At 31.4% G+C, this 25,190-nt stretch overlaps 13 protein-coding genes across 13 annotated transcripts; 7 read left to right on the plus strand and 6 right to left on the minus strand.

The window, feature by feature from the left end:
- Window positions 1-7: 7 nt before the first annotated feature.
- cgd7_2830 (hypothetical low complexity protein) lies at window positions 8-2,401 on the minus strand (the record flags this gene model as incomplete). The annotated part of the gene is made up of 1 exon (XM_628449.1): window positions 8-2,401. One exon carries the CDS (start codon window positions 2,399-2,401, stop codon window positions 8-10), a length of 2,394 nt encoding a protein of 797 aa, XP_628451.1.
- A 119-nt stretch (window positions 2,402-2,520) lies between these two features.
- Window positions 2,521-3,051, minus strand: cgd7_2840 (ubiquitin conjugating enzyme, putative; the record flags this gene model as incomplete). The annotated part of the gene is made up of 2 exons (XM_001388354.1): window positions 2,521-2,850; window positions 2,902-3,051. Coding segments are annotated over 2 exons (480 nt in total), but the record flags the coding sequence as incomplete, so codon positions are not given.
- Window positions 3,052-3,217: 166 nt separating this feature from the next.
- cgd7_2850 (cathepsin like thiol protease possibly membrane associated) lies at window positions 3,218-5,239 on the minus strand (the record flags this gene model as incomplete). Its single annotated transcript, XM_628450.1, has 1 exon — window positions 3,218-5,239. The coding sequence occupies one exon, from the start codon at window positions 5,237-5,239 to the stop codon at window positions 3,218-3,220; it is 2,022 nt and encodes a 673-aa protein (XP_628452.1).
- A 193-nt stretch (window positions 5,240-5,432) lies between these two features.
- cgd7_2860 (uncharacterized protein with predicted coiled coil regions) lies at window positions 5,433-7,910 on the minus strand (the record flags this gene model as incomplete). The annotated part of the gene is made up of 1 exon (XM_628451.1): window positions 5,433-7,910. One exon carries the CDS (start codon window positions 7,908-7,910, stop codon window positions 5,433-5,435), a length of 2,478 nt encoding a protein of 825 aa, XP_628453.1.
- An 813-nt stretch (window positions 7,911-8,723) lies between these two features.
- cgd7_2870 (uncharacterized low complexity protein) lies at window positions 8,724-12,551 on the plus strand (the record flags this gene model as incomplete). The annotated part of the gene is made up of 1 exon (XM_628452.1): window positions 8,724-12,551. The coding sequence occupies one exon, from the start codon at window positions 8,724-8,726 to the stop codon at window positions 12,549-12,551; it is 3,828 nt and encodes a 1,275-aa protein (XP_628454.1).
- Window positions 12,552-13,444: 893 nt separating this feature from the next.
- On the plus strand, window positions 13,445-13,891 carry cgd7_2880 (hypothetical protein; the record flags this gene model as incomplete). The annotated part of the gene is made up of 1 exon (XM_628453.1): window positions 13,445-13,891. One exon carries the CDS (start codon window positions 13,445-13,447, stop codon window positions 13,889-13,891), a length of 447 nt encoding a protein of 148 aa, XP_628455.1.
- A 37-nt stretch (window positions 13,892-13,928) lies between these two features.
- On the plus strand, window positions 13,929-14,990 carry cgd7_2890 (SLBP family of RNA binding proteins; the record flags this gene model as incomplete). The annotated part of the gene is made up of 1 exon (XM_628454.1): window positions 13,929-14,990. A coding segment is annotated over one exon (1,062 nt), but the record flags the coding sequence as incomplete, so codon positions are not given.
- Window positions 14,991-15,216: 226 nt separating this feature from the next.
- On the plus strand, window positions 15,217-16,158 carry cgd7_2900 (26S proteasome regulatory subunit, inactive JAB domain protein; the record flags this gene model as incomplete). Its single annotated transcript, XM_628455.1, has 1 exon — window positions 15,217-16,158. One exon carries the CDS (start codon window positions 15,217-15,219, stop codon window positions 16,156-16,158), a length of 942 nt encoding a protein of 313 aa, XP_628457.1.
- A 132-nt stretch (window positions 16,159-16,290) lies between these two features.
- Window positions 16,291-18,294, plus strand: cgd7_2910 (the record flags this gene model as incomplete). Its single annotated transcript, XM_628456.1, has 1 exon — window positions 16,291-18,294. The coding sequence occupies one exon, from the start codon at window positions 16,291-16,293 to the stop codon at window positions 18,292-18,294; it is 2,004 nt and encodes a 667-aa protein (XP_628458.1).
- Window positions 18,295-18,445: 151 nt separating this feature from the next.
- cgd7_2920 (DNA replication licensing factor MCM5 like AAA+ ATpase) lies at window positions 18,446-20,821 on the plus strand (the record flags this gene model as incomplete). Its single annotated transcript, XM_628457.1, has 1 exon — window positions 18,446-20,821. The coding sequence occupies one exon, from the start codon at window positions 18,446-18,448 to the stop codon at window positions 20,819-20,821; it is 2,376 nt and encodes a 791-aa protein (XP_628459.1).
- Window positions 20,822-20,847: 26 nt separating this feature from the next.
- Window positions 20,848-21,510, minus strand: cgd7_2930 (hypothetical protein; the record flags this gene model as incomplete). Its single annotated transcript, XM_628458.1, has 1 exon — window positions 20,848-21,510. One exon carries the CDS (start codon window positions 21,508-21,510, stop codon window positions 20,848-20,850), a length of 663 nt encoding a protein of 220 aa, XP_628460.1.
- A 481-nt stretch (window positions 21,511-21,991) lies between these two features.
- On the minus strand, window positions 21,992-23,599 carry cgd7_2940 (coatomer complex delta chain; the record flags this gene model as incomplete). The annotated part of the gene is made up of 1 exon (XM_628459.1): window positions 21,992-23,599. The coding sequence occupies one exon, from the start codon at window positions 23,597-23,599 to the stop codon at window positions 21,992-21,994; it is 1,608 nt and encodes a 535-aa protein (XP_628461.1).
- A 365-nt stretch (window positions 23,600-23,964) lies between these two features.
- Window positions 23,965-25,182, plus strand: cgd7_2950 (phospholipid cytidyltransferase HIGH family; the record flags this gene model as incomplete). Its single annotated transcript, XM_628460.1, has 1 exon — window positions 23,965-25,182. A coding segment is annotated over one exon (1,218 nt), but the record flags the coding sequence as incomplete, so codon positions are not given.
- Between the last annotated feature and the right edge of the window lie 8 nt (window positions 25,183-25,190).

Below are 25,190 nucleotides of genomic sequence, written 5' to 3' on the forward strand. Positions count from 1 at the left end.
TAAATTCTTATTCGAAATTAAACTTCTTGGAGTGGTTAGTTGAACCGAATATACTACTTTCATCAATTTTCGATAGTGCTTTGTCAAAATAACTAATTCTAGCAGCATAATCATTGGATTTATCAAGCAGAAAAAAATTATCACTTTTAGAATTAGGAATTTTTAAGTGAATAGATGGCTCAAAATCTTTACCAGTGCTTATTATATAAAATATACGTTGGTGTTCTCTTGAAATAAATTTCATTGAATTTACAAGATAGTAAATTGAGAGCCAAAATAATTTTGGTACGCTTTGTCTTACAAATTCTCTTTCAGCAATAATCAAAGCAATTGTTTCTGAGCTAATTCCCTTACAACTGAACAAACAGCCGTTCATTGGCAATTCTCCTAATAATAAAGACAAATATTTATCAAGTTTTGAAACTAATACTTGCATGTCTTGGGCTTTACCCGTCTGACAATTGATTTTTGTTTTCAAAAAATTATTTAAAATAATTTTTCTCTCAATTCCATGAATAATTGGGAAAATAAGATCAATTAACTTGGTTTTTCTTATAAAAAATTTAGATTCGAAATATTCTTTCTCATCTTCAAAATTTGAAACAAAATCTTTTAAACTATAGATTTCTCCTTGACTCATTCTTTTTGTGATGAAATATTCAAACTCTGTGAGCAAAGAAGGCAGCCCGGCCATTGTAATTTTAATTAAATTGCAAATATCTTGACTAAAATTTAATTTTTTGATTAGAATTAAATCCAAACATTTGTTTTTTTTTTCGAAGTTACAAAAATCAATCATACAATAAACATTCTTGTTAATAATAATATTAAGATCAACAGCTGTCTTAACCTTATGAAATAACTCTTGGAATTTACCTGAAGCAAAGAGAATATATTTATCATCTATTTGCGAAATATTGATATTAGTTGTCATATTTACTTTATTTTCGCATTGAAATTTCCTAGAAATGGGTAAAGGTATAATTGGATTACGATTAATTATCACTAGATTAAACAAATTTCTTTTCAGAGTTGTAGAAACGCAGCCACTTTCAGGCGATCGCTTGGTTTCATTTATTTGTTTAATAAAGTCATTTCTTGGAATACCTTTATTGCAATTTCTACTTTTCATTTTGGATAAGTTTATGATAATAGCAGCTGAGGGTATATCATTGATTCCCAATAAAATACTACCAAAATTTAAAGAATGATATACTTCTTGTAATAGCTTAAAACTATTCCTTCCGACAGGAGATGTCAGAGGAAATAACTTAATAGCAGTTGGACTCCAGTGAGAAGGCACAAAACCTATAATTTTCATAGAAATGTTATCAACTAACCTATCCCATCCTTTTTTTTGAAACTCATTTTCCATAATTGCGATAATATTCTCCTGTTCTACCACCTCTCCTTCCTCTGAGTCAGATAAATCTGTCGGGTCAATCTTTCTATCGATATACTCGTTGTAAGCATTTTTGTCCACATATTTCAATAAATAATTGTTTTTTTCTGCAAATAGTGTTAATATAGTATTTCCACCGAAGAATAGGTTTGAAAAATCTAACCTTAAAGTTAATAAGTTCAGCGAATTTGCAATTATTACATCAGAATAGCTCAGTAAACATCTTGAATCTACACAAGATATTTTAATTTGATGATTACTTTGATTCGTAATAATAGTTGGTCTTTTATCACTACTTATAGAAAGAAGTACTTTAGAATATTTAATTATTAAAATCAAATTGATTTTTATATTTCTTAGGTTGAAAAATTCTCTCTGTAAGTCATTAAAGCAAATGCTCAGTAACCCTTCAATAATTTTAATTGGCATTGCATCATCTTCAGTTGATTCAAAAGATGAGTTAAATTCCATATTATTTTCCGGAATTATACTCCAAATAGTAATATTTTTATTTTCGTCACCGCATTTCTTTATGATGTTTCGTAAAATACTTACAAAGTTGACATTCAGTTGGCTATTAAATATTTGTTCAGTGTTTTGATGGGATTTTTTTTTTATTTCATTTTTAGTCATATTGGAAGAAATTTTTTCGAATTCCTTATCCGACTTTAACCATATATCAATTATAGACTGGTAAATTTGTCTGGAACTTAAGCATTCATCAATTTTATACAATTTTTCGTTTAATCTACTGGAGACAAAAAAGCCAAGCTTTCGCAAAAAAGTGTTAATTTGAAATTCATTGGAAATTATTCGAGAGAATACTCTAGATAAACTATCAATTGTTCTGTCATTGCAAGAAACAAATGGATATATAAGGTTATGCGAGTATCTTTCGAGGGTTTGATTATTGATTCTTCCTGAGATTAAATCGCTTTTAAGAAGTACCCAGTTTATTGGGGGGTGGTATTGTACAATGTGGACTTCATTCCCTATCATTATTTATCAATTATCCCATCATGAAAAAAAAATTAAAGATACAATTAGAAAAATCGATTTAACATTAGGACTAAAAAAATTTTAACCGGATTTTTTTTTCAAAAATAGCGGGTATACTATTAATCAGAAGGCCTATTTTGCAAAGCTTGCTGTTTAATTCTTCTATTATATTCTGCTCTATTATTTGAGTAAAGCTGATACGACTCAGCTTGAGCTGGGGATTTAATATTTGGGTTATCTAAAAGATCTTGGATACCTAGCAAAATCTGTTTCATGGTAATTGAGGGTTTCCAATCTTCATCTTCATTTAGAATAGAAAGGCAAACCGTACCTGAAGGATATATGTTAGGGTGAAACAGTGGTGGTTGAAAAATACACTTAGGAGGTTTTGCAGGGTAATCTTCAGGGAATGTTACATTTAGCGTATATTCACCATTTTCCCAGAGAGTCTAGCATTATAGAAGTAAGAATGATTTTAATTAACAAATTAATTAACTTACCCCACTTTTACCCGGAATCTTGCATATCCATTTCATCATATCTTGGCCTTCTCCATCCTCAGATGGAGCATATTTTGCAGAGAATCCAACTGGATGGTCCTTTCGCCATTCTGCTCTTTCTTGAGCAATTCTCTTCCTCGAAAAACTCATTCTAGTAATTATCTTCGAAATAAATACAATTCATTAATTTAATTCTTACATATGTTTGTTTTCCCGGAATTTATTGGGCGATACGTATAGTTATTTTTATATTGGACAAAAAAAAAAGAAAAATCGAACAGAAATTAATGATTCAAAAACTAGACTAATAATGCCGCTAATACACTAATAATAAGATATTAATTATAAGGCATATTCCATAATATGTTTTTTTCAAAAAAATATTGTATTCAGTAGATTTTTTTTGCGGTTTATTTATTTCTCCTGGACCAGTAAGTAACAATTTATTTCCTGTGCATTTATCAGGCAAAGATTCTGATGAAACTTGACGGATAATACCAGGGTACCAAAACATGTCACACGAATCTGCTGAAACATTCATAAAACCACCAATTCCCCATGACACTCCCCAACTATTTTGTATTACATAATATTTATCGCCATTGTCATTTATTCCATACCCGATCATAATTACTGCATGGTTCAGTTCAGAGTGAGTTGTGCATTTTGGTGCCTTATAAATTCCATCTGAATAGCTGCTAAAACCGGGTAAATTAGAATTAATACTTAATGAAATTGACCCAACTTTCGGAAGTATTGTTGTCACAAAATCCCAGCCATCATCACCATTTAATGCAAGGCCAGTAAAAACATTATATTTGCTAATAGTTAAACAACCATTGCAAGCACTCGCCTTGCAACTACTAATTGAGTCGATATAAGGGTATTCATTCCAAGAACAAATGTAATTTCTCGGGACGTTTTGTTCAAGCAAGTAACTCCAACCATTCGAATAAAATCCGCCATCGCATCCTAAATTCCCAAAACTCATGCTGCAATCAATTATTTGTTGAGGAGATAGCGGCGCAGGCAGTACCAACTTTTGTATACAATTTGAAATACTTATTGATGCACTAACAACAAATGCATAGCATCCACCGCATTTACCCTGATCAAAAGGTATATATACACAGGAACCTCCATTTACATCGCGCGAATCAAAATATATATTTTTATTTGTTATCTCGCCAGTTTCATTAACTCCGTTACCAGCGTTCGAATTTTCTGTATTCAACTCCTTTAAGATTTCATTTCCACTGCTGTGCGTGGGCTCAAGCTTTTGTACAGATCTACCTAACAGATTTTCAGATTGTATCTCTTTTCCTTCCGCAATAGATTCTTTCCAGCTATATCCGGTTACTTTATCCCCTAAATTCTTTGGAATAATTAATTTGGAAGGGGGGCGATCAAGCGATAATTGAGTCAATTCAAATCTTGCTTCTGGATTTGACTTGATTGCTGAAATAATCTCCTGAATTTTTATATTACAAATTTCTAAGGAAGATCTGTTCAGTCCTAAATTTGATTGAACTTCAGAAACAAATATGCAGATACAATCTATAATTGATTGACTATTATCTTGATTATTTGTCAAATTTAATAGATTCATGGGACTTGAATTAATATTTGGAGTATCCAACAATCTGTCCATCCACGTGGTATTTGTTCTATAAATAGAGTTAAAAAACACCTCAGGTTGAATAATTATATCAAGGTGATTGTCCATTTTTCCAGAATTAGTTGCAATATTGATTTTAATTGTAGTATTTACAACTCTCTCATTCTCAGCTTTCAAGATGCTAGTAGAATTGTTATTTAAACCCTCATTTTCAAGCTCACGAGTCTTATTAAATAAGTAAAAAATCAAAGAGATCTTTTGAAGATATTTGTTCAGCTTCTCGTATTTACTTATACATTGATGAACATCAATGGAAAAATTGAATACAAATGGATCGAAAAACTTAGAAGTCAAATTATCTTCTTCAACTAAACTATTATTTTTCTGGAAATCTTTTTCTATGAAATTTTCAGTGCGATGATCTACTAGTTTAGTGGAGCTTTGACTAGAATAGTTATTTGGAGAAAATATTTCAGTATTTGTTTCGTTTTTTTTTCCAATTAGTATGGAGTGGTCATCTTTTTCTTGCTTCAACGTACGACTCACACCGGATTCATTACCGTTCATGGAGTGGTTTCCATTATGTAATAAGTTACCATTTATTTTTGTGATAATTGAGAGAAAACTAATAAAATTGATAAATACAATGAACTTATTCCATTTTCTTCCACATGACTTATTTGGAATTTGCAGGTCTTTCTCTGTGAACCCAATTTGCATTCTAATAAATTTCTGTTCGGGAGGAGAGCAATACAAATTAAATATTTAAGTTATTTCGCCTTAATGGCAACTAAGAAACAATATTATTAATTTCATGAAACATTTTAGCCCCACGCAATTAGCGTGTGCATAGATGATGCCGCCAGAAAAAAAATGGTTAGGTCTGCAGAAAAATTCAGGAAAAAAAAACTATTCAAATAATTGAATGAACAAGGGTATAAATTAAAGGCTCAGTCTGACTATTCTTTCTTAGGTGTGAGAAAATTTCCATAAATTGGTTGTTAACAGGATTGCCTTTTACAGTGGAAAAATAGTCGACAATGTTATTGTCGGCAGTGCCATCTTCATCTATGAAGAAATCAGTGAGGACTATATTTGAAGAAATTGAGGAATTTGAAATGATTGCTTCTATTTTCAGAATTATAATTAAGTGAAAGTTTGGGGATTCTTTGGATAAGCTGAGCAGTTCTTCCTTAAGGCGATAAGCGTTGATTGAGCTCAAAAAATTTGGAGATAAAGTCTCTATTTCTTTGTATATTTGAGATATAAATTCTTCGGAACTTTTATATTCACAGTTGCTTATGGTTTTTGACTTGCCAATAGCTGTATTACGAAAATTAAGTCCTGAAAGAATATTATTACAGTTGGATTTTGAATGATTATTAACAAGAGCAAAATTTTCAAGACTTAAGTTTTGTTCTGTAGAAATATAGCCTGATAACCCTCCGTCAAAATTTAATAGTTTCTCGCAATTAAATGATTGTTGTGTTCCGAAATCTACCTGATTAGACTTATTTTCAATATCCTCATGAATATTAGTTGATTTTTGTATTAATACGTCCGCACTCAACTTCCAATTAAATAATGAGGAATGATTAATGTTTTGAAATATTTGATATATTACTGAGTGCAGGATTCCCGGAATTTTCTTATTACGGTCTTTAATTCCTTGTCTATCATTATATTCGCTGATTCCATCGCAGATTGAGACTATCCTGGCATCATTTGTGCCCCAGAAAGTTTGTCTTGAAGCTGCGGAATTTGATCCAACATTAGTAATAAAAATAGAGGAAATTTCAGAAATAGGGCTATTATTGCTTTTTGATTTATCATGCAAATCACTCTTCTCACTAAAAACTAGTTTAATATTATTGAATAAATCATTAATTAAAAGCAAAATGTCCATTTCAACTTCCTTTTGTTCGTTAATATCAACCAAGTAATACTTACTTTTCTCAACACAATTATTTAACGAGCTCATCTCAAATGGATTTTTTTCTGTTTCGGAGTCAATTTTTGAATATATTAATGATTGCCTTCTAATAATATTGTTTTTATAATGAATTTTTGGTTGGTAGCATGTACTCGACTGCGGCTCGTCGATTTTATCAATAATATTTGAAATTTGTTTATCAATTATAGATAGATCAGTCAATAATAATGTTGAAGGCCTCTTGGTATCATCAAACTCGATTATCTTATCAAATCTAATAGTTTCCTTGCCAATACTAAACTGAAACTTTTTAATATCAATTTTTAGTTTTACTTCATTTCCCACAAATCGATTTTTTTGAGAAATTGACTGATGGATATCCTTATTCTCAGTTTTATCTACAGCTATAGTTTTTTTTCCGCATGAAGGAATAGAAATATGAACTTTTGACAACTGTGGTATTTCAGATGAATATGTTCTACAAATAAACTTTGGATTTTTTGTAAGCTTATGCAGCCTAAATTGGAGTTGATTGATCAGTAATTTGTCATTTTGCAATAGTTTTTCTAAATTTAAAGAGTATTCAATAGATTTGTTGAATGGAACTTTTAAGTTTTGAAATATTAACTCTCCGTCATCCTTCTCTAACTCGTAAAATTCAATTGACTTTTCGCATTCCAAAATTTCTTTAGATATTAATTTAATTGTTTGTTCAATATCAACATTTTGTAGTTTAAAATCATCAATCGAACTTTTAATATAGTCCAAATCTTTCAAGTTATATAAATTACATTCCATTTTACTAATTTGGTTTTCCAGATTTATTATTTCGCATTTTAATGTTTTCTCAAACTCCTGTATTAGCTCAATTTCTTTAAAATATATAGAGTTGTTCTCATCGAGGTATTCCAGCTGGAGTTTAAGCTCAGATTCAATTAACTCGCTAAGTAGCAATTCTTGGCTAAGCTTGTTTTCTGCGGATTCTAATTTCAACTTGGTTTTTTCAAGTCTCAACTCTCTTTCTTTTATCAAACTTTGTTGTCTAATACTTAAACATTTACTTACATTATCTCTTTCGCTTTTAATATTTTGATTCGAAAGACTTGAGTTTTGAATTAAAGTATTTTTAGATATATTTTTAAGGTTAACTTGGCTACTTGATGATACTTTTTTTGTAACAGTCTTTGAAGATTGCTTGATTTCTGTTTTAGTATTTTTACTTTGAACCTTATCTGATAAATATGCAACTCTTGGTACTCTGAAATTCATAGAACTTTGAGAATTAGCTTTACTTCTCAAAAGATTGTTCTCTTTGTTCTCATTCTTTAAAGATTTTGCTGGATTTAGTTTTTGCTTACTATCACTCAAATTATTTATGTCTGTTTTTATTTGGCTAGAAATTGTAGATGGTTTTTTCAAATTTGTAGGCCGAATCAAACACGGGATTTTAGATGACATTCTTCAGAAAATAATTATTAAGAGTTTGATTGAATATAGGTAAATATTCTATTAAAAAACATAATTTCATTTAACTTATCAAATCTAAATTTTACTCATCAAAGGGGGGGACAAAATTTTCATTTTTTTCCGGCATAATCTTTTAATAACCATGTCTAAAATAAATTCATTTCATTAATTGATACAATAAATTGGCTTAATATAATTAGAGGGATAATTAGAATTTAGGCAAACGAATTATGCGTAAAATGAGTACAGTAATCAAAAATTACTCTTGATCAATCTAACGAGCTTTAAAGCTAGTAAATAAAGCTTAAAAATATATATATATATATATATATATATATTTTCAGTTTAATACATCCGAAGAGCATTTATAATATAAACATTTTTTATCTGCCCATTAATCTCACACTTAAGAAGACTAGACATAAATTTATTTCACCCTTTTTTTATTTATTAAACCCAAGTCATAATTGATTAAATTGTTTTGCTATGTATAAATCATTCTTTCTTTGAACATAAGTTTTGTTTTTGATAAAGTACTTTATTTGTTTTCGATTTTTTCCATATTTTATTAAATTTAAATAATAATTTTCATAGTTGATTAATCTACTTTTTTTGTATTGAAATATACATAGCGTTCATTATTGTTCACACATCGATTCCTCGAGAGAAAAATATTATGTCATAAATGGATGCTTATATCTAGAGTAGTATTCATACATTAAATTCACTTAAACGTATAAATGGATCAAATGACCCATATTAAAGACTTACGGATCTTGGTGTTTTTTTAATTTAGAACAAAAAATGAGAGAAATTGCCTTAAATAATATTGAATTAGAAAGACGGCCAAATTGGTGGAGAGGAAGTGAATCTGAAAATATTTTGGACCCATACTTTAAGAAGCCAATTTACTCGGGCAAATCTAAGTTTAATTTTTTCCCAAAATTTTTAAAAGACAATATGAAATGGTTTAAAAATAGAATTCCATCAAATAATACTAATGACGATTATTCTCAACTTAATGAGTATGATAAGAAGGCTATAATAGAATTTAGCAAACAGCAAAAAATAACTCAGGGACAAGAATCTTCACGATATAAATATATTTCGCCGTATTCTGAATATCTTTTGGAAAGATTAAAATGGAAGATTGCACTTCGAATTTACTACACACTAGATCCTAATGACAAAGGATATATAGAATTAGAACATTCCAAGAAATTATTATTTGAAATGCTGAAGGTCGACACGGAAAAGGCACAAACACTCCTTTTGTTACTTGAAACTATTAAACCTTTCTATGCAAAGGATGGATGCGTTGAAAAAAATGATATAATTATTTACTTGGCGAGGGAAATTTTCGATGACACAAGAGGGTATGGGCTTTTTTCAAAACTGAACAACATATTTAAAAATCCAATTAGTAGATCAAAAAAGCGGAATAATGATTGCTTTATCAATGGTTTTCAAGATGTTTATATGCCAAATAAAAAGCAAATATGTTTTTCTTCTGATCCAAACGCGATAAAGTTAAATGAAACAAATGTTAAGCAAAGTAATTCAAAAGACACAAATTATAATTGTACTTATTGTCAAAACAAAAATAAAGCTTGTATAACGTGCAAAATGAAAAAAAATTGCACTGGAAAATTAAGAGATCACATAAAGATCAGTGAAGATAGAAAAAGAAAGTTGATTGAGCGAATTAAAGAAGAAAAAAAAGAAATTAATGACAAAAATATGCTAGAATGCACATTTAAACCAGAAATTTTATGGCCAATTGGGAAATTTATAAATAAAAATAACAAAAGTTGGTTAAAGAACAAGAAGAATTTGAAAGGATCAAAGCTACCTCAAGAAAAAAAAAATGAAATATGCGGATATGAAATAATTAATGAGCAGAATATAGAAGATAAAAATATTCAAGTTTTTTTAAATCAAGGTTACTATTTTGATTCACTTAATAATTGGAATGGATATATACATGATAGTATTACAAATCAAGTTTATGTTATACATAAGGGATATTTTATGGATGATCACAATGTAGACAAAAATGAAATTTTCTATAGAAAAACAGACAAGGAGGAACAGAAGGAAATTCGGAATAAAATGCTGGATTCAATCATGAGGAAAATAAATATCGAGTTTCAAACTCTAGAAAATAATGAAAATGGCAATGAGAAAAAAAAATCATTAAATTTTGGAACAAAGAAATTAGTAGATAAACTTAGAGCTGAAAGAGAAACTGGAACTAATGACCCAAGATTAAATACACCAGAATTTACAATAGAAGTTAATCATCCTGAGTTCGTTGAGAAAATTGTTGATTTTAGTGAAATTAAGCCTTACAAAAATGTAACAAATCATGAAGATTCTGAAATCAAGAGAGAATATTCAACAAGCCCTTGTTATTATTATCTTCCAAGAGGATACGAAAGAATAGGTAATTGTTTTAATGAAATCCGGTTTAGGAGAAAACTTGATTTTTTAAAAGATAGTGTACGAGATAACCGAAACATTGATACAAATAATAGTTCAAATCTGAAGGTGAAATCAAATTCATTTATAAACAAAGAATTTAATACGAAGAACAGTTCTTTATGTTTAGATGAAAAGCCAGCTGGCTTAATCGAAGATACAAAAATGTCGAAAATTTTTAATAAATCAGCAAAAATTGATCCATCATCTCTAAAAGATTTAAATAAAATTGTTGGTGCTGGCCAAAGTAAAAATGTTCAAGTTGAAAGTTTAGGAGGGTTAAAAAAAAATAATGGTTTAGATCAACACTTGCTCCTTAAAAGCCCATCAAAAAATGAGACGAACATAATTGGTTCTCATGTAAATGATGAAAGCGATTTTCAAAAAGGAAGTATTTTAGCTACCAAATTTAAGAAAGAATTAGAAGCTTCAATTAAAACAAAGAATAGTTTAAAAGTTTCATCAAAGATTGATTCCTCAATACATCTAATAAAAAAAGAAGCTGATACTTCAATTCAAACAAAGAGTAACCTTAAAATTCCTCCAATAAAGAAAGAAGCTGATACTTCAATTCAAACAAAGAGCAAACTTAAAATTCCTCCAAAGAAAGATTTGTCAACACCTCCAGTAAAGAAAGAAGCTGATACTTCAATTCAAACAAAGAGCAACCTTAAAATTCCTCCAAAGAAAGATTTTTCAACACCTCCAATAAAGAAAGAAGCTGATACTTCAATTCAAACAAAGAGTAACATAAGAATTCCTCCAAAGAAAGATTTTTCAACACCTCCAATAAAGAAAGAAGCTGATACTTCAATTCAAACAAAGAGTAACCTTAAAATTCCTCCAGTAAAGAAAGAAGCTGATACTTCAATTCAAACAAAGAGCAACCTTAAAGTTCCTCCAAAGAAAGATTTTTCAACACCTCCAATAAAGAAAGAAGCTGATACTTTAATTCAAACAAAGAAAAGCCTTGTTATTCCACCAAAGAAAGATTCCTCAGTACCTGTAATGAGCAAAGAAGCTGATACTCCAATCCCAATAAAGAATAATTTAAAAATTCCATCAAAAATAAATCCTTCGATGCCTCCAATAAAGAGAGTAGTTGTTACTTCGACTCAAGCAATGAACTGCCTTAAAATTCCACAAATGGAAGCAGCATCAGTACCTCCAATTAAGAAAGAAGTTGATACTTCAATTCAAACAAAAAAAAGCCTTATTATTCCACCAAAGAAAGATGCCTCAGTACCTGTAATGAACAAAGAAGCTGATACTTCAATTCAAACAAAGAGCAACCTTAAAATTCCTCCAAAGAAAGATTTGTCAACACCTCCAGTAAAGAAGGAAGCTGATACTTCAATTCAAACAAAGAGTAACCTTAAAATTCCTCCAAAGAAAGATTTTTCAACACCTCCAGTAAAGAAGGAAACTGATACTTCAATTCAAACAAAGAGCAACCTTAAAATTCCTCCAAAGAAAGATTTTTCAACACCTCCAGTAAAGAAGGAAGCTGATACTTCAATTCAAACAAAGAGCAACCTTAAAATTCCTCCAAAGAAAGATTTTTCAACACCTCCAGTAAAGAAGGAAGCTGATACTTCAATTCAAACAAAGAGCAACCTTAAAATTCCTCCAAAGAAAGATTTTTCAACACCTCCAGTAAAGAAGGAAGCTGATACTTCAATTCAAACTAAGAGTAACCTTAAAATTCCTCCAAAGAAAGATTTTTCAACACCTCCAATAAAGAAAGAAGCTGATACTTCAATTCAAACAAAGAGCAACCTTAAAATTCCTCCAAAGAAAGATTTTTCAACACCTCCAGTAAATAAGGAAGCTGATACTTCAATTCAAACAAAGAGTAACCTTAAAATTCCACCAAAGAAAGATTTTTCAACACCTCCAATAAAGAAAGAAGCTGATACTTCAATTCAAACAAAGAGTAACCTTAAAATTCCTCCAAAGAAAGATTTTTCAACACCTCCAGTAAAGAAAGAAGCTGATACTTCGATTCAAACAAAGAGTAACATAAGAATTCCTCCAAAGAAAGATTTTTCAACACCTCCAATAAAGAAAGAAGCTGATACTTCAATTCAAACAAAGAGTAACCTTAAAATTCCACCAAAGAAAAATGGTTTAGTAACATCATTAAATTAGGAGGCTAGTAGTCAATTCCCAGGCAGAAATAACATAAAAGTTCACAATAAATTAGCTCAATAATAGATTAAGATAGGACATTAATTACCAATTAAACAATTTTAGACATAAAAACTATTTCTTGAAAATAATTTGGATAATATTTATTGGAATTAGCTTGAATAAAAGTTCGAAAAAAATTCAAATATTAATTTCAGAGTAATAACTAGTTAACAATGACTAAAAATAAAGAATTTATTTTTGGGTTTAAAATAATAAATTTATTACCTTTTAGCTTTCTCGAGGAATGATAATATGTCTTGAAGATCATTACATTAATTCTAAGACGATTATTTCAAACTCAAGAATATTAAGCAAAGGAGACAATGACCACTTTAATTGAAAGAATAAAACATATTCAATAGGTAGTTTAATAATTTCCTTTATAGTTAAATCGTAAAAAAATCAATATAATAACGGCCAACTTACAGCGTATTAGAAATAATCATCTTGGTCTAAATCTAAGATTAAGAAAAGAAGTTGCATTAGAGAATGAATAATTGCTTAAATCATGGAGATAGGAAATAAGGATAAATTCCATTTGAAATTGAAGAGAGCTTTTACGAGAAATCGAATTGATGCCATCATATTATTAATAAATTAAGAAATTGTAAGTAAATTTCTTGATTTTATATAAGTTTATTAAACATGTGAATAAATATGAAAATGCTATGTATTTGAATTCATTTATTTTGCCCGGGGTGATAATTAGTTTTAATAAAAATGTAAAATAAAAAAATTTGAAAAGAACAAAAAGGAATTTTTTGCATTCTTTTATTCTTGTTCAACCTATTTAAATATTTATAATTATAGTTATTGATAAGTTCTTATTTATATTTCCAAGTTTATTAGAAATGCAGGATGAATTTGTTGATCACAAGTTGGAGACGGAATTATTTTCTATTCTATCTCCTGAACTATTAAATGAAATAATGATTGAGGAATTCCCTCACATAAGACTAGGACCTTCTGTTTCACAGGTTTTAACGACTTTGACAAACGGATTTATTCAAGACGTTGTTAAGAACTCATACATAATTTCTAAACACAAAAATCACTCCGAAGTCCAAGCTGATGATATACTAGTTTATTTAAGAATGAAATACCCTGATACTAAGCTAGAAGAGTTTTGTGAAACTATTTCACAAAGGAAAGAAGGAAGGAGCGGAGCTGGCACTTTAGAAAGTGAGGAGGGCAATGCTGTAAGTAATAGTGGATTACTATCGATTAAATTATTTAATACAGAGAGATTTAAAAGTAATTCAAAAATAATCAACAATTTGCGGAATAGTTCAATTTAAGCCTGAAGGCAGATATAAGTTTTAACATTAAAGATAAGCGGCTCTTTTTATAATAATTACACGAAGTTTAGGAATTTTCAAATTGTTATCAAAAATAGAAGAAAGAAGGATCAGCCAAAGGCTGAAGCAGATCAACATAGCAAAGAATAGCGTTGGATATCAAAGGTACACAACTGCGGTGAGAAAAAATGAAAGGAAGAGAGAGTTAAGTTTTACTTGGCATCCTTCTACCCCAGATCCATACTCAAATACAAGTAAATCATGCTTTTCAGGTAGATTAAAAGAATGGAAATTGAGATTACATCTTTGGGGAAATCTTGATGATCTAGAATATAGTAATCTAATTCAAAACAACTTAAAATTCCCACCTGGAGCAAATTCAAACCCTTTTAGTAAAGTCAATTATTTTGAAAATATTTTAGATAATGGTAATGACAATACGAATGAGTCATCACTTAAGTTTATTAGGTTCTCTGAACTCAGAATCTCTCCAATTAGTTTTTCCGGACAAAATTCGTTAATCAAAACTAACAGAGGCGAACGAATTAGCAAATCAGATTCTCTAGTAAATTCGATCAAGTTGTCTAGAAAAATCTTGTTGCCAAAAGTAATGGATTGTGAGAAAAGCCATGATATTATGAAATATATCACTCTTTTCATTCCAGATAATTACAAAGGCATGCTGATATGGAAATCAACTAATTTTATACGTCATTGTGATATTATCCTTACAGCACACAAACACCGTCTGAAAATCTTAAAGCATGGTTTATCTCTATTCGAATTTAACAAGAGGTATAATATCGATGTTTCTGGGCTAGCACACAACTCAAACAATTTTCTGAAGGATATTCAAATTAGTATATCCGGTATTGATAGCAACTCTAATAAATTATGCAAATTAAGTGATAAGCCATATAAAAACATCTGTACTCTAATAAGTCACCAAAAAATGATTAGTCATTTTTCAAAAAAAGTAGTTTTGACTCAAAACAAGTTATTTGGTTTCAGAGAGCAAGACGTATTCAAGCTGTCTTTTGCCTATCACCCTTCCTCTATCATTTACTACAAGATCCTAGAAAAGCTACATAAGAGTTAATTACACCAGCACCAATTTCTGTGATAGAATATGAATAATCCTATGCTCAACGTTTCTAATAAAAAGTCATTTGCGGGAATATTTTACGAATATCACAATATGAGGAAACTAATTTACTGGGTGGGGGGACTGAGGGGATCTTCCAAAACTTCCGGAACTAAGAGTTTTATATTTTTTACACAATTTTTTGAAAATATTTCTGTTTCAATTCTCGGGGTGTTTAATAATGTGTCTAAGCGGAGAACATTCAGGTGCTGCATTGTACAAAGTAAATTCCAGTTTAAGTAATCGAAAAAACATTATTATTCACCCAATTGTGCTTTTATCAATTGTAGATCATTATAATAGGATTGCAAAGGGTACTTCAAAAAGGGTAGTTGGCACATTGCTAGGAGAACTTCATGATGAAGATGGAATTCACGTTACAAATAGTTACGCTTTACCTTTTGAGGAGGATTCAAGGGACCCAATGGTTTGGTATCTAGATCACAATTATCATGAACAAATGTATTTAATGTTTAAAAAGATCAATACAAAAGAGAAAATCATTGGTTGGTACAGCACTGGCCCCAAAACCAAGGTTGTTGATATCGATATACATGAGTTATTTAGAAAATATTGCCCTGACCCATTATATTTAATTGCTGATGTAACTGCGGATGATTTTGAATATTTGTCAAGTCCAATTAGCGCTTATTTTTCAATGGACGAACCCAATAGTGTCTTAAAGAAAAAGTTTGCGCATGTTCCATGTACGATTGGCGCATTCGAAGCAGAGGAAGTTGGTGTGGAACACCTATTGAGAGACCTTAAAAATACGTCAACCTCTACTCTTATTACGCAAATTTCAGATACAATTAACTCTTGTAAAATACTTGTCTCTAAATTAAAAGAATCCAAAAACTATTTGAATGATATAGTTGAAGGTAGGATACCTCCAAATCACAGCATTATTTCTGTCCTTCAAGATATTTTTAACTTGCTTCCAGACTTGAGAGAGCCAGAAGCGATTTATGCATTTTCAAATAGGTATGCGGATATGATTCTAACAATATATGGGATGAGTTGCTTACGTTCTGTGCTTTCTATGAATGACCTAGTCAATAATGTTTCCGAGAATAGGACAGCCTTTGAAGCGAGTATGAAAACTTGTAACTCTGATTTATAGTTGATTATTAGAATATTAAGTATATTTCATTAATGCCTTTTTAACATTTAAATCTTCCTTTTACGCATATTGGCGCTAATTAACGTGCCACTGTAAAAAGAAATAAATAAGAATAAATGAGTCAAATAGTAAATGTCTAGAGAAACGAGTAAGATCAGGTTTTTATCGCTCTCAAGGAGGTCATGTTTGAATGATGTAGTAAAAAATTTCATCATTCAATGCAGTAGCCATAGTGACCACGAGATAATTGCAAAGTTTGGAGAAATAAAGGGGTATTATTCCAGAATGAGCATAAATTTACCAGTTGCATGTGACTGTATTCTTGAACATGGCTCAAGCGATTACAAATTTGAAGAAAAAATTGGAAGAAAACAGCAAAGCTATTTGATTGAAAGAATTATCCGAGCAAACAGAGAATCATGGCTGGTTGCAGAAAAAGTAGGCATTGATTTATTCTTCGAGGAAAAATATTCTAATGGAACAGTTTCAATTGATAACAATGGAGATAAGTCTTCATTTTGTGAACTGAACCTTGGCGAAGTCGTCGTTTATAAACCAAAATCTAAAGTTCATTTTACTATTACTGGTATTTCAAGGTCAACGATTGATCAACCTAAATCAGATATTCCATTATCTAGATATAAAAAAAGCGTCATTAGCTGGAACTTTCAAAGAAAGTCTGGCAGTGCATATCCTTTTTGGGATTTAAAGATAATTAACGTAATAAGCTCCTCTGAAAGAAAGCGCAGAAGGGAAGAGCATTATGATATGCGCAATGACTTGACTGAAGGAAGTTCGCCAGATAGTTATTCGAAGGATGAAAATGACGACGAGGACGAGTATTGGATGGTTGTATTTTCAGGTAATAAGCAACTGATATCCAAACATGTTGATTTATATAATAAAGGACAAATAAATGGACTAGATAGAATTACAAATGAGCTTATATATAATTCATCGCTCATAGCAAAATATTTGGATGAAGCAATTTCTAGTAATTCTTGTAATATTTATCCCATAAGCTACTATTACCCAAATTTTTTTGGTGATATTACTACTTCAATTAGAGCACACTACAATATGAAAAAAATACAAAATGCTGATTATTCAATCATAGGGGGTTTGAGAAAGTATAATAATGAGGTAAAAAGAGCATTAATAGATCAATATTTTGAGAGACAATTGAAATATAGACAAAATAGGCATTTAAGCGTATTAGATTTAGCATGTGGGCATGGGCAAGACATACTTAAATTTAAAGGGAAGAAAATAAGTCGTCTTATCGGGATAGATATTTCTGCAGAAGAAATTTCTGAAGCAAGGCACCGTTTAAAGAGATACGAAAATTCTTTAAACTTCTCCGTTGAGTATCATGTTGGGAATCTGCTTTCGAGAACAACATATTCAAAAATTTTGAAAAACTATACATTCGAAATTATTTCGATACAACTATCAATGCATTATATGCTTATCAATGAGGAAACATCACTAGAATTTTTGAGGAACATATCAAACTATCTAAAACCTGGTGGGTTTTTTATTGGTTCTACAATTTCATGCGACCATATATTTTATTCTATGAAACAAAACTCAGTTAAGATAAACCTTAATGAAAACACCGAAGATGCTAACGATTCAAATGGAAACTTAAATAACACAAAATATGTGAGTGGAAACTCAATTTATAAAATTTCATTTAGTTGTGATGATTGGGATAAATATTTTTCAGACAATATTGATTTGGAGAGAGGAATCAAACTTTTCAGAACTGAGTGGGGTATTAAGTACGACTTCTGGTTAATTGAGCATATCAATCAATACGAATATGTTGTGCCTTGGGAGTCATTTTGCGGCCTTGCAAGCAAAGTTGGCCTAGAGCTTGTCCAGTATTCAGATTTTCCAAGTTTCACTGAATTTACACAAAAAAACTTTCCAAATATTAGATTCTCTAACTGGTTAAATAACCCCAAGAATTCTGGGTTAATTACCCAACCTGAAAACGAAGTATTTGGTCTTTATTGTGTGTTCGCATTCAAGAAAATTGAAAATAGTAATATTAATTTAGATGAGCAAGGGATTACATGTGACTTTCAGTTATCTAAAAATTTGACATCCGGCTTTAAAATTAAGAGATAGCCCTATATTTTCGGTTATTCGCAAAGCTATAATTAGCGCAATTGATGCGGTACCGCCATCCCCACATTTTTTTGAAATTATATTTCTGAATAATGCTGCAATATAAGCAAATTAATTAATAAATTTCGTGTGACTATATAACCCTTTTATTATGCAAAATTCAATAGGAACGATTTATTATAGCCATCCTACTCGAGATTTAGAAAAGGGCGATTGGAATAATGATACAGTAAATAGTTCAGTAGGTCTACTCTCATTAGAAGAATGTAGAAGTAAATTTAGCAATTTCATCAAAAACTTTAATCAAGGTGGAGAATATATTTACAGAGAGATGCTAATAAACAATATTTCTATTGGCGAATATACACTTAGACTCGAACTTCACCATTTGAGTATTGATGAGGTTTCTTGCTCAGAAATGGGAGAAAACACTGAGAATGCAAGTTATGATGGGAACCTTATAGATGGGCAAGAAAATGACTCTGATAATTTTGTTAATGGCGTAAGGACGAGCAATGAATTATGTTGTTTAATTCAATGTTTCAAGAATGCACCACTAAAATATATTCCAATTTGTGAAGGCGTATTAAAAGAAGTATATTTAGAACTTGTGGGAAAACATAAAAAAGAAATATCTGAGGAAGAGATTAACGAGATTGTTCCAGATATACAGTTACAAATTGTCTCAAATCAAGAGCCAACCTTAATTAGGGATCTCAGAAGTAATGTTATGGAAAAACTGGTCACCGTTCCTGGAATAGTTATCCAATCTTCAAAGCCTCAAAAGAAAGCCTCTAAGCTTAAAATTTTATGTCGCCAATGTAAGGGTACCAGAAATATAAATATCCCAATTTGGCGTCAAGGTACAATGCTTCCAAGAGTTTGCAATACAACTCCAATAGGAGATGCACCAAAGTGCCCATTGGATCCATATTTTACTCTTTGCGATGAGTCTGAATACATTGATATACAAAGCATGAAATTCCAGGAACTTCCAGAACACGTTCCTACTGGAGACATTCCTCGTAATATTTCACTACATATGACACGCGGACTTATAGACAAAGTGATTCCAGGAAATAGGCTCTATGTTGTAGGTGTGCTTTCTTCCACAGATAAGGAATCATCGAAGGCTCATTCTAGCAGTAGAAATGGCTCTCTCAGAACATCCTATTTGTACGTTATTGGCGTAATGAACTATGGGAGTAGTTGGTCAAATAAAAATACAAATACTTTGATAAAGAACTCATCAATTAGCAACCAATACAATGAAATAGAAGAATTTCGTCGTATTTCATCTTTACCAAATATTCATGAGCTAATTGTTAACAGTATCGCCCCTGCAATTTATGGGAATGAAACAATTAAACAAGCAATAGCATGCTTACTTTTTAGCGGGAGTTCAAAGTGTCTACCTGATGGTAATAGAATTAGAGGTGATTTAAATGTTTTGTTGTTAGGAGACCCTTCAACAGCCAAATCTCAACTTTTGAAGTTTGTAGAACAGGTTGCCCCAATATGCATTTATACGTCAGGTAAAGGAAGTAGCGCCGCTGGTCTTACTGCTGCAATAGTTAAGGATCATGCGAATGGTGTGTATGCACTGGAGGGTGGAGCTATGGTACTTGCAGACGGAGGGGTCGTATGCATTGATGAGTTTGATAAAATGCGTGATGATGATCGTGTAGCTATTCATGAAGCTATGGAACAACAAACAATAAGTATTGCAAAAGCAGGAATTACGACTATTTTAAAAGCAAGGTGTTCTATATTGGCCGCTGCAAACCCCACTTTTGGTTCTTATGATGATAGCAAGGACTTAACACAACAACATGATTTTGAATCTACGATTCTATCAAGATTTGACCTTATATTTTTATTAAAAGATGAAAAAAATGTTGAAAGAGATAAGCTAATAGCCTCGCATATTGTGGAGCTGCATTCTGGTATTAAAGGCAAGATTAACGGCGACTGCTCAGAATCTACTAACTCTCTCCAGTTCGAGCAACTGCAAAAGTACATTAATTACTGCAGAGAGTTTATCCATCCACGTTTATCTCTGGATGCTGCTGCGATACTAGAAAATTTTTATGTCAAAATAAGAGAAGATAACCGTGAAGATACGAACAAAGCAAGCAAAGATAGAATACCAATAACAGTTAGACAGTTAGAGGCAATCACAAGAATTGCAGAGAGCTTTGCAAAAATGGAAATGCAGAATATCGCAAGCGAGAAACATGTCGAGATGGCTATCAAATTATTCAAAAATGCAACAATAGAAGCAATTAAATCAAATATTCTATTACTTGACAATCTATCGCCAGCAGAGCAATCTGCTATTATCGATGCAGAGGTTGCTATAAAAAATAGGATTCCAATAAAAGCAAGGGCAGGAAAAGCGACAATAGTCAAGGATTTGGCGTTAATTGGATATGACCCATATTATTTAACAAAAGCCATGAAGATCCTTATCCAAAAGGGTGACCTGATCGAAAGATCAGATTTTTCTATATTCAGGGTTAAGTAATTTGTCAATACATACCTTTCGGTTTTTTATTGTTCATCGTCTGAAGATCGAAATTCAAATTTGTAAGAAACGCCTTGAAAAGGACTAATTGCTGTGCTTTCAGATGAAGAAACTGTTACATTAGGATAATAATTAGCATCTTGAAAGCTTCCAAGTGAATATAGAGGAAGATTTGAGCTATCTTCCATTATATGAAATGATCCAATGCCATTTAATTCTTCTATCTGTATTCTTCTTGCAAGCTCTTCATCCGAGATTTCTGTGCGTAGAATGTTTGACTCACGATTTTCAATCTGCGATATACTTCCATGGCATTCAGTATTAGCAGTCTCCATATTAACCGTAGTATCTATGTTTCTTGGTCGCTGGCGCCTGCCTTGGCAATTTTGTCTAGACGAATGGGCAATTAATGAATGAGTCCACGACTTGAATGAGCTAATTATCCCTGAACTCTGATTTGAAGTGCTCTTCTTTGGATTCCTTGATCTGTTCATCTTGATTTTGTTTGCCAAGGAGCCATTCGCATTCTGCGCAGTGTGGTCCGACGAGGAGTTTTCTATAGATGCATTAGTTTTTTCACGAGCTTCCCCTCTTTGTAATGCTAGTTGATTAAGGTCTGTATCTAATTCAAAAGATTCAGCTAAATTGCTATTAAATTCATTATCATATCCTGGATACCGGCTATTCATCTCGTGATTCGACCTTTGCGCTTCCGAAGATGAAGTGGGGCGATTTACTATAAAGTTATTTGAACAATTAACTCTACTAGCGCCTAAGCTTGCATCCTCCTGATTTGATCTAGCCGAAAGGGACACCGACCCATCCGTAAGGACCCCCTTTTGATTAAGATATTTTTTCCTTTGTTTATCTCTATATTCGGCTATTTCCGATTCAATATCATAGCTTTGTTGTAATTCTATAAGCTCGATTCAAGTCGAAAGTTGTAAAAAGTAGCAACTTACTTTGGCCATTATGCATATTTGAATAGCGCGAGGGAGCTATAAATTTAAGAACTACACGTCGGTATAAGCTAAATATCAAATAAAAAATGAAAAATGATCCGAGTATTTTGCAATATCACGAACTTCCACTTAACAATGTCTTTTCGGCGGCAATTAATTAGAATCACTGAATTAGAAATGAAGAGAATATTAGTTAAAAACTAGGTTATTATTGGTTAATAGCTATATTATATTTAGTGATACAGCGCTTTGGGTTTACATAATTTTTGTCCTTCATTATTCTTACTTTACAAACAGATATTGACGTGGATGCACATAGATCTATAGGTAAAAAGTTAGATTGGTTAGTACTAAATTCAAGTACAGCCGTTTCTGAAGGAGATAGTTGAGGAATGTCCCAAGAATAACTGTTTTTATTTGATTCGAATGCGCCGAGATTTGTGTTATATGTAGATACAAATGTCAAGGGAATATTTAATTTAAAATTAGTTATTGATTGGGAGGGTTCGATTTCGATAGTAACATTTGTATACCCATTTCCTGCGTCGAGAGGCCAGTAGGAAAAAGAAAATGGAAGCTCAATTTGATTATTCTGGAAGTGGGATGATGGTCTCCATTTAACAAGTGGCATCAGAGTGTTTACTGGCAGCGTGCAATTTATGCCATCCTTTAATTCCAAGATACCGCAATCTTGGAATTTTTCCTTATTAAGGTTTGGGTGAGTCTTAAATTGAAATCTGGGGTCTTCAGTTATTGAATACTCAGGAAAGGCTTCTGAAGGCAAAGCAACTTGAAAAGTTCCTTGAATTTCAACTTTAGATTGAATCTTTCCATCAACACTGAGTGAAAATTCGATCTTCTCCTCAATCAATGAGCAATCATCTTCAGTATACTTAATATCCAGGGTGTTGCATATATTTTCTTTTAATTTAAAATCTGAATGATTATCCATAACTTTTGATGGAAGACTAATATTTGGTTTCGATTCTGTGATTGGTTTCTTTTTCCCAATAAGCATCCCTTTTCCTGGAGCGTTCATGGATTGAATAGCTGTTGATTCGTTTACAAACATCCCAAAGTTTCGGCTATCTCCCGCTGGATCTGAATTGTTAACTAGATTATTATCGTTCCTCGAAATATTTTTTATTGGGCCAATTCCTACAGACTGAGCTATCTTACCGACTCCAACAGATTCTGCGAACGCTGCAATCCCAGATAATGAGGACTTTACAATATTGTTATTTGAATTTGTAGATGCATAGTTCGATTGGTTAAATGCCTCATTTGTTACCCTCTCTTTATCGAGCCTATTTGCGATATGCCTTCTGCGTTCTTTTTCTTCATTTTCCTTGTTCTGCCTTATCAACTTATGCAGCTTTTCTTCTTGAGATTCCATTTCAAGGCACGTTTTTATTTGACTCAAATTTATTGATTCTCTATACCCAAAAGAAACAATTTCATCAAAGGCGAAAATGACATCAAAGCAATTATTTGCAATTAAATCTTCCGTTATTGGAGGGGGGTTATTACAACAATCGTATAGTACTTGACAAAATAATTGCAATGTGTCCATATCTTCAATTATATTAGAATTAATGGGTGTCATCAAGATAAGATAAATATTATCGATTGCTTGATATATAAACCTAATGTTATCGATCTCCATATAGGTATATTCACTGCTTAAGCAAAATTGCTCAATTTTTTTAATAAATCTATTCAAGTAAGCTTCAACATCGCCTCTTGTCATTTCAACAAATTGTCTTGATAAGAGAATTTTTCTATTACTAACAATTGATGCAGAAAAAACCACCATTGTGTACAATGGATACCTTACTATTGTCAAGCTTACAATATTCTGGTGTCTTTTCTTTGATACCTTACTATTAGATAATATTCTGGAGATATCTTAGCAATTCTACTTTTATAATTTTTGATGTGAGGGTAAAAAGCCGCATGGCGTAAAGAACGCGCAAATCCACTTGAATGTTTAAATAAATTCAATCTAAAGAATTCTTAAATAGCTTAATTTCGAAGTTTCTGCTCAAATGCTACAAAAAAATCATGGGTTCGGACTGATTATATTTGATTAAAATAGTATCTTTGATTATTGTTTTTATTTTTCATGGAGTCTTACGCTATACGACTTTCTTTCACAGTAAGGTATTTATTTCTCCATAATTAAAACTCATCAATATGAATACCAAAAACTCGAATAACTCAAGAATCTTTGTTGACGGTGTATTTGACCTAATGCATGCTGGCCACTTTAATGCGTTAAGGAAAGCAAAGCAATTCGGAAATGAATTGGTAGTTGGTATAAATTCTGATCTTGATTGCTTCAATTTAAAGGGATGTTATCCTATTTATAACCAGGATGAACGTGGAGAGCTTATGAAAGGCTGCAAATGGGCTGATGAAATTGTTATCGGAACTCCGTACATAGTTGAGGGGAGCTTACTAAATCAATTAAACTGCGAATTTGTTGCGCATGGCGATGACCTTGTATTATGTTCAGATGGGACTGATCCATATAATGAGCCAAGAATATTGGGTAGGTTAAAAATATTTCAAAGAACTGAAGGTGTAAGCACAACTTCAGTTATGACTCGTATTTTTCGTGTTTTGGGCCTAGAACTTGAAGATATTCTGCCGTTGAATAAATTTGATAATTCTGGTATGAATGGAAAAGAAAACTTTATTGCATCAAAAATTGACAAATTCCTTGATGGAGATTATTCTCCTTGCCAAAGTTTGATCTCTGCAAGTAGAGTTTTAAGTTTTGCCTGTGGAATAGCATCTGCAAAGCAAGTATATAACTCAAATCCCAATGTTACGTATATTGATGGAAGCTTCGATATCTTTCATATCGGTCATTTGAGATTTCTTGAAAGAGTGAAAAAAATTTTTGGTGGAGTCTTAATAATTGGAATTTATGATGACTCAACAGCTCAATTGATTTATGGAGATGGGTTTCCAATACTTAAAATGATGGAAAGAGCACTAACACTATTATCTATGCGTGTTGTGGATGATGTAATATTTGGAGCTCCAATAAAGATTACAAAAAAACTTATAGAAACTTACAAAATTAATAATGTTGTCTCTTGCAAGATTATAGAAAACTATGTCAGTTCTGAACATCTAAAAAAAAACAATTTTGATTCAGAAAATTCAGCAGAATACGCATCAAAGCTGGAGGAATTTTGCTATGAAATTCCAAAAAAGATGGGAATATTTTGCAATACTACTATTCTTAAAAAAGAAGAAATTTGTACTAACCGTGATATATTTTCACGCATCATGAATAGAAGAGACTCTATCTTGTATGTTATCAAAAAAAGGTGGGCAAAGGAACTAAGTTTTTATGAAAACGAGGTAAATACTAAGCTACATTGACTAGCTGA

This window comes from Cryptosporidium parvum, chromosome 7 (assembly GCF_000165345.1).
Source record: "Cryptosporidium parvum Iowa II chromosome 7, whole genome shotgun sequence".
Lineage (NCBI taxonomy): Eukaryota > Apicomplexa > Conoidasida > Eucoccidiorida > Cryptosporidiidae > Cryptosporidium > Cryptosporidium parvum.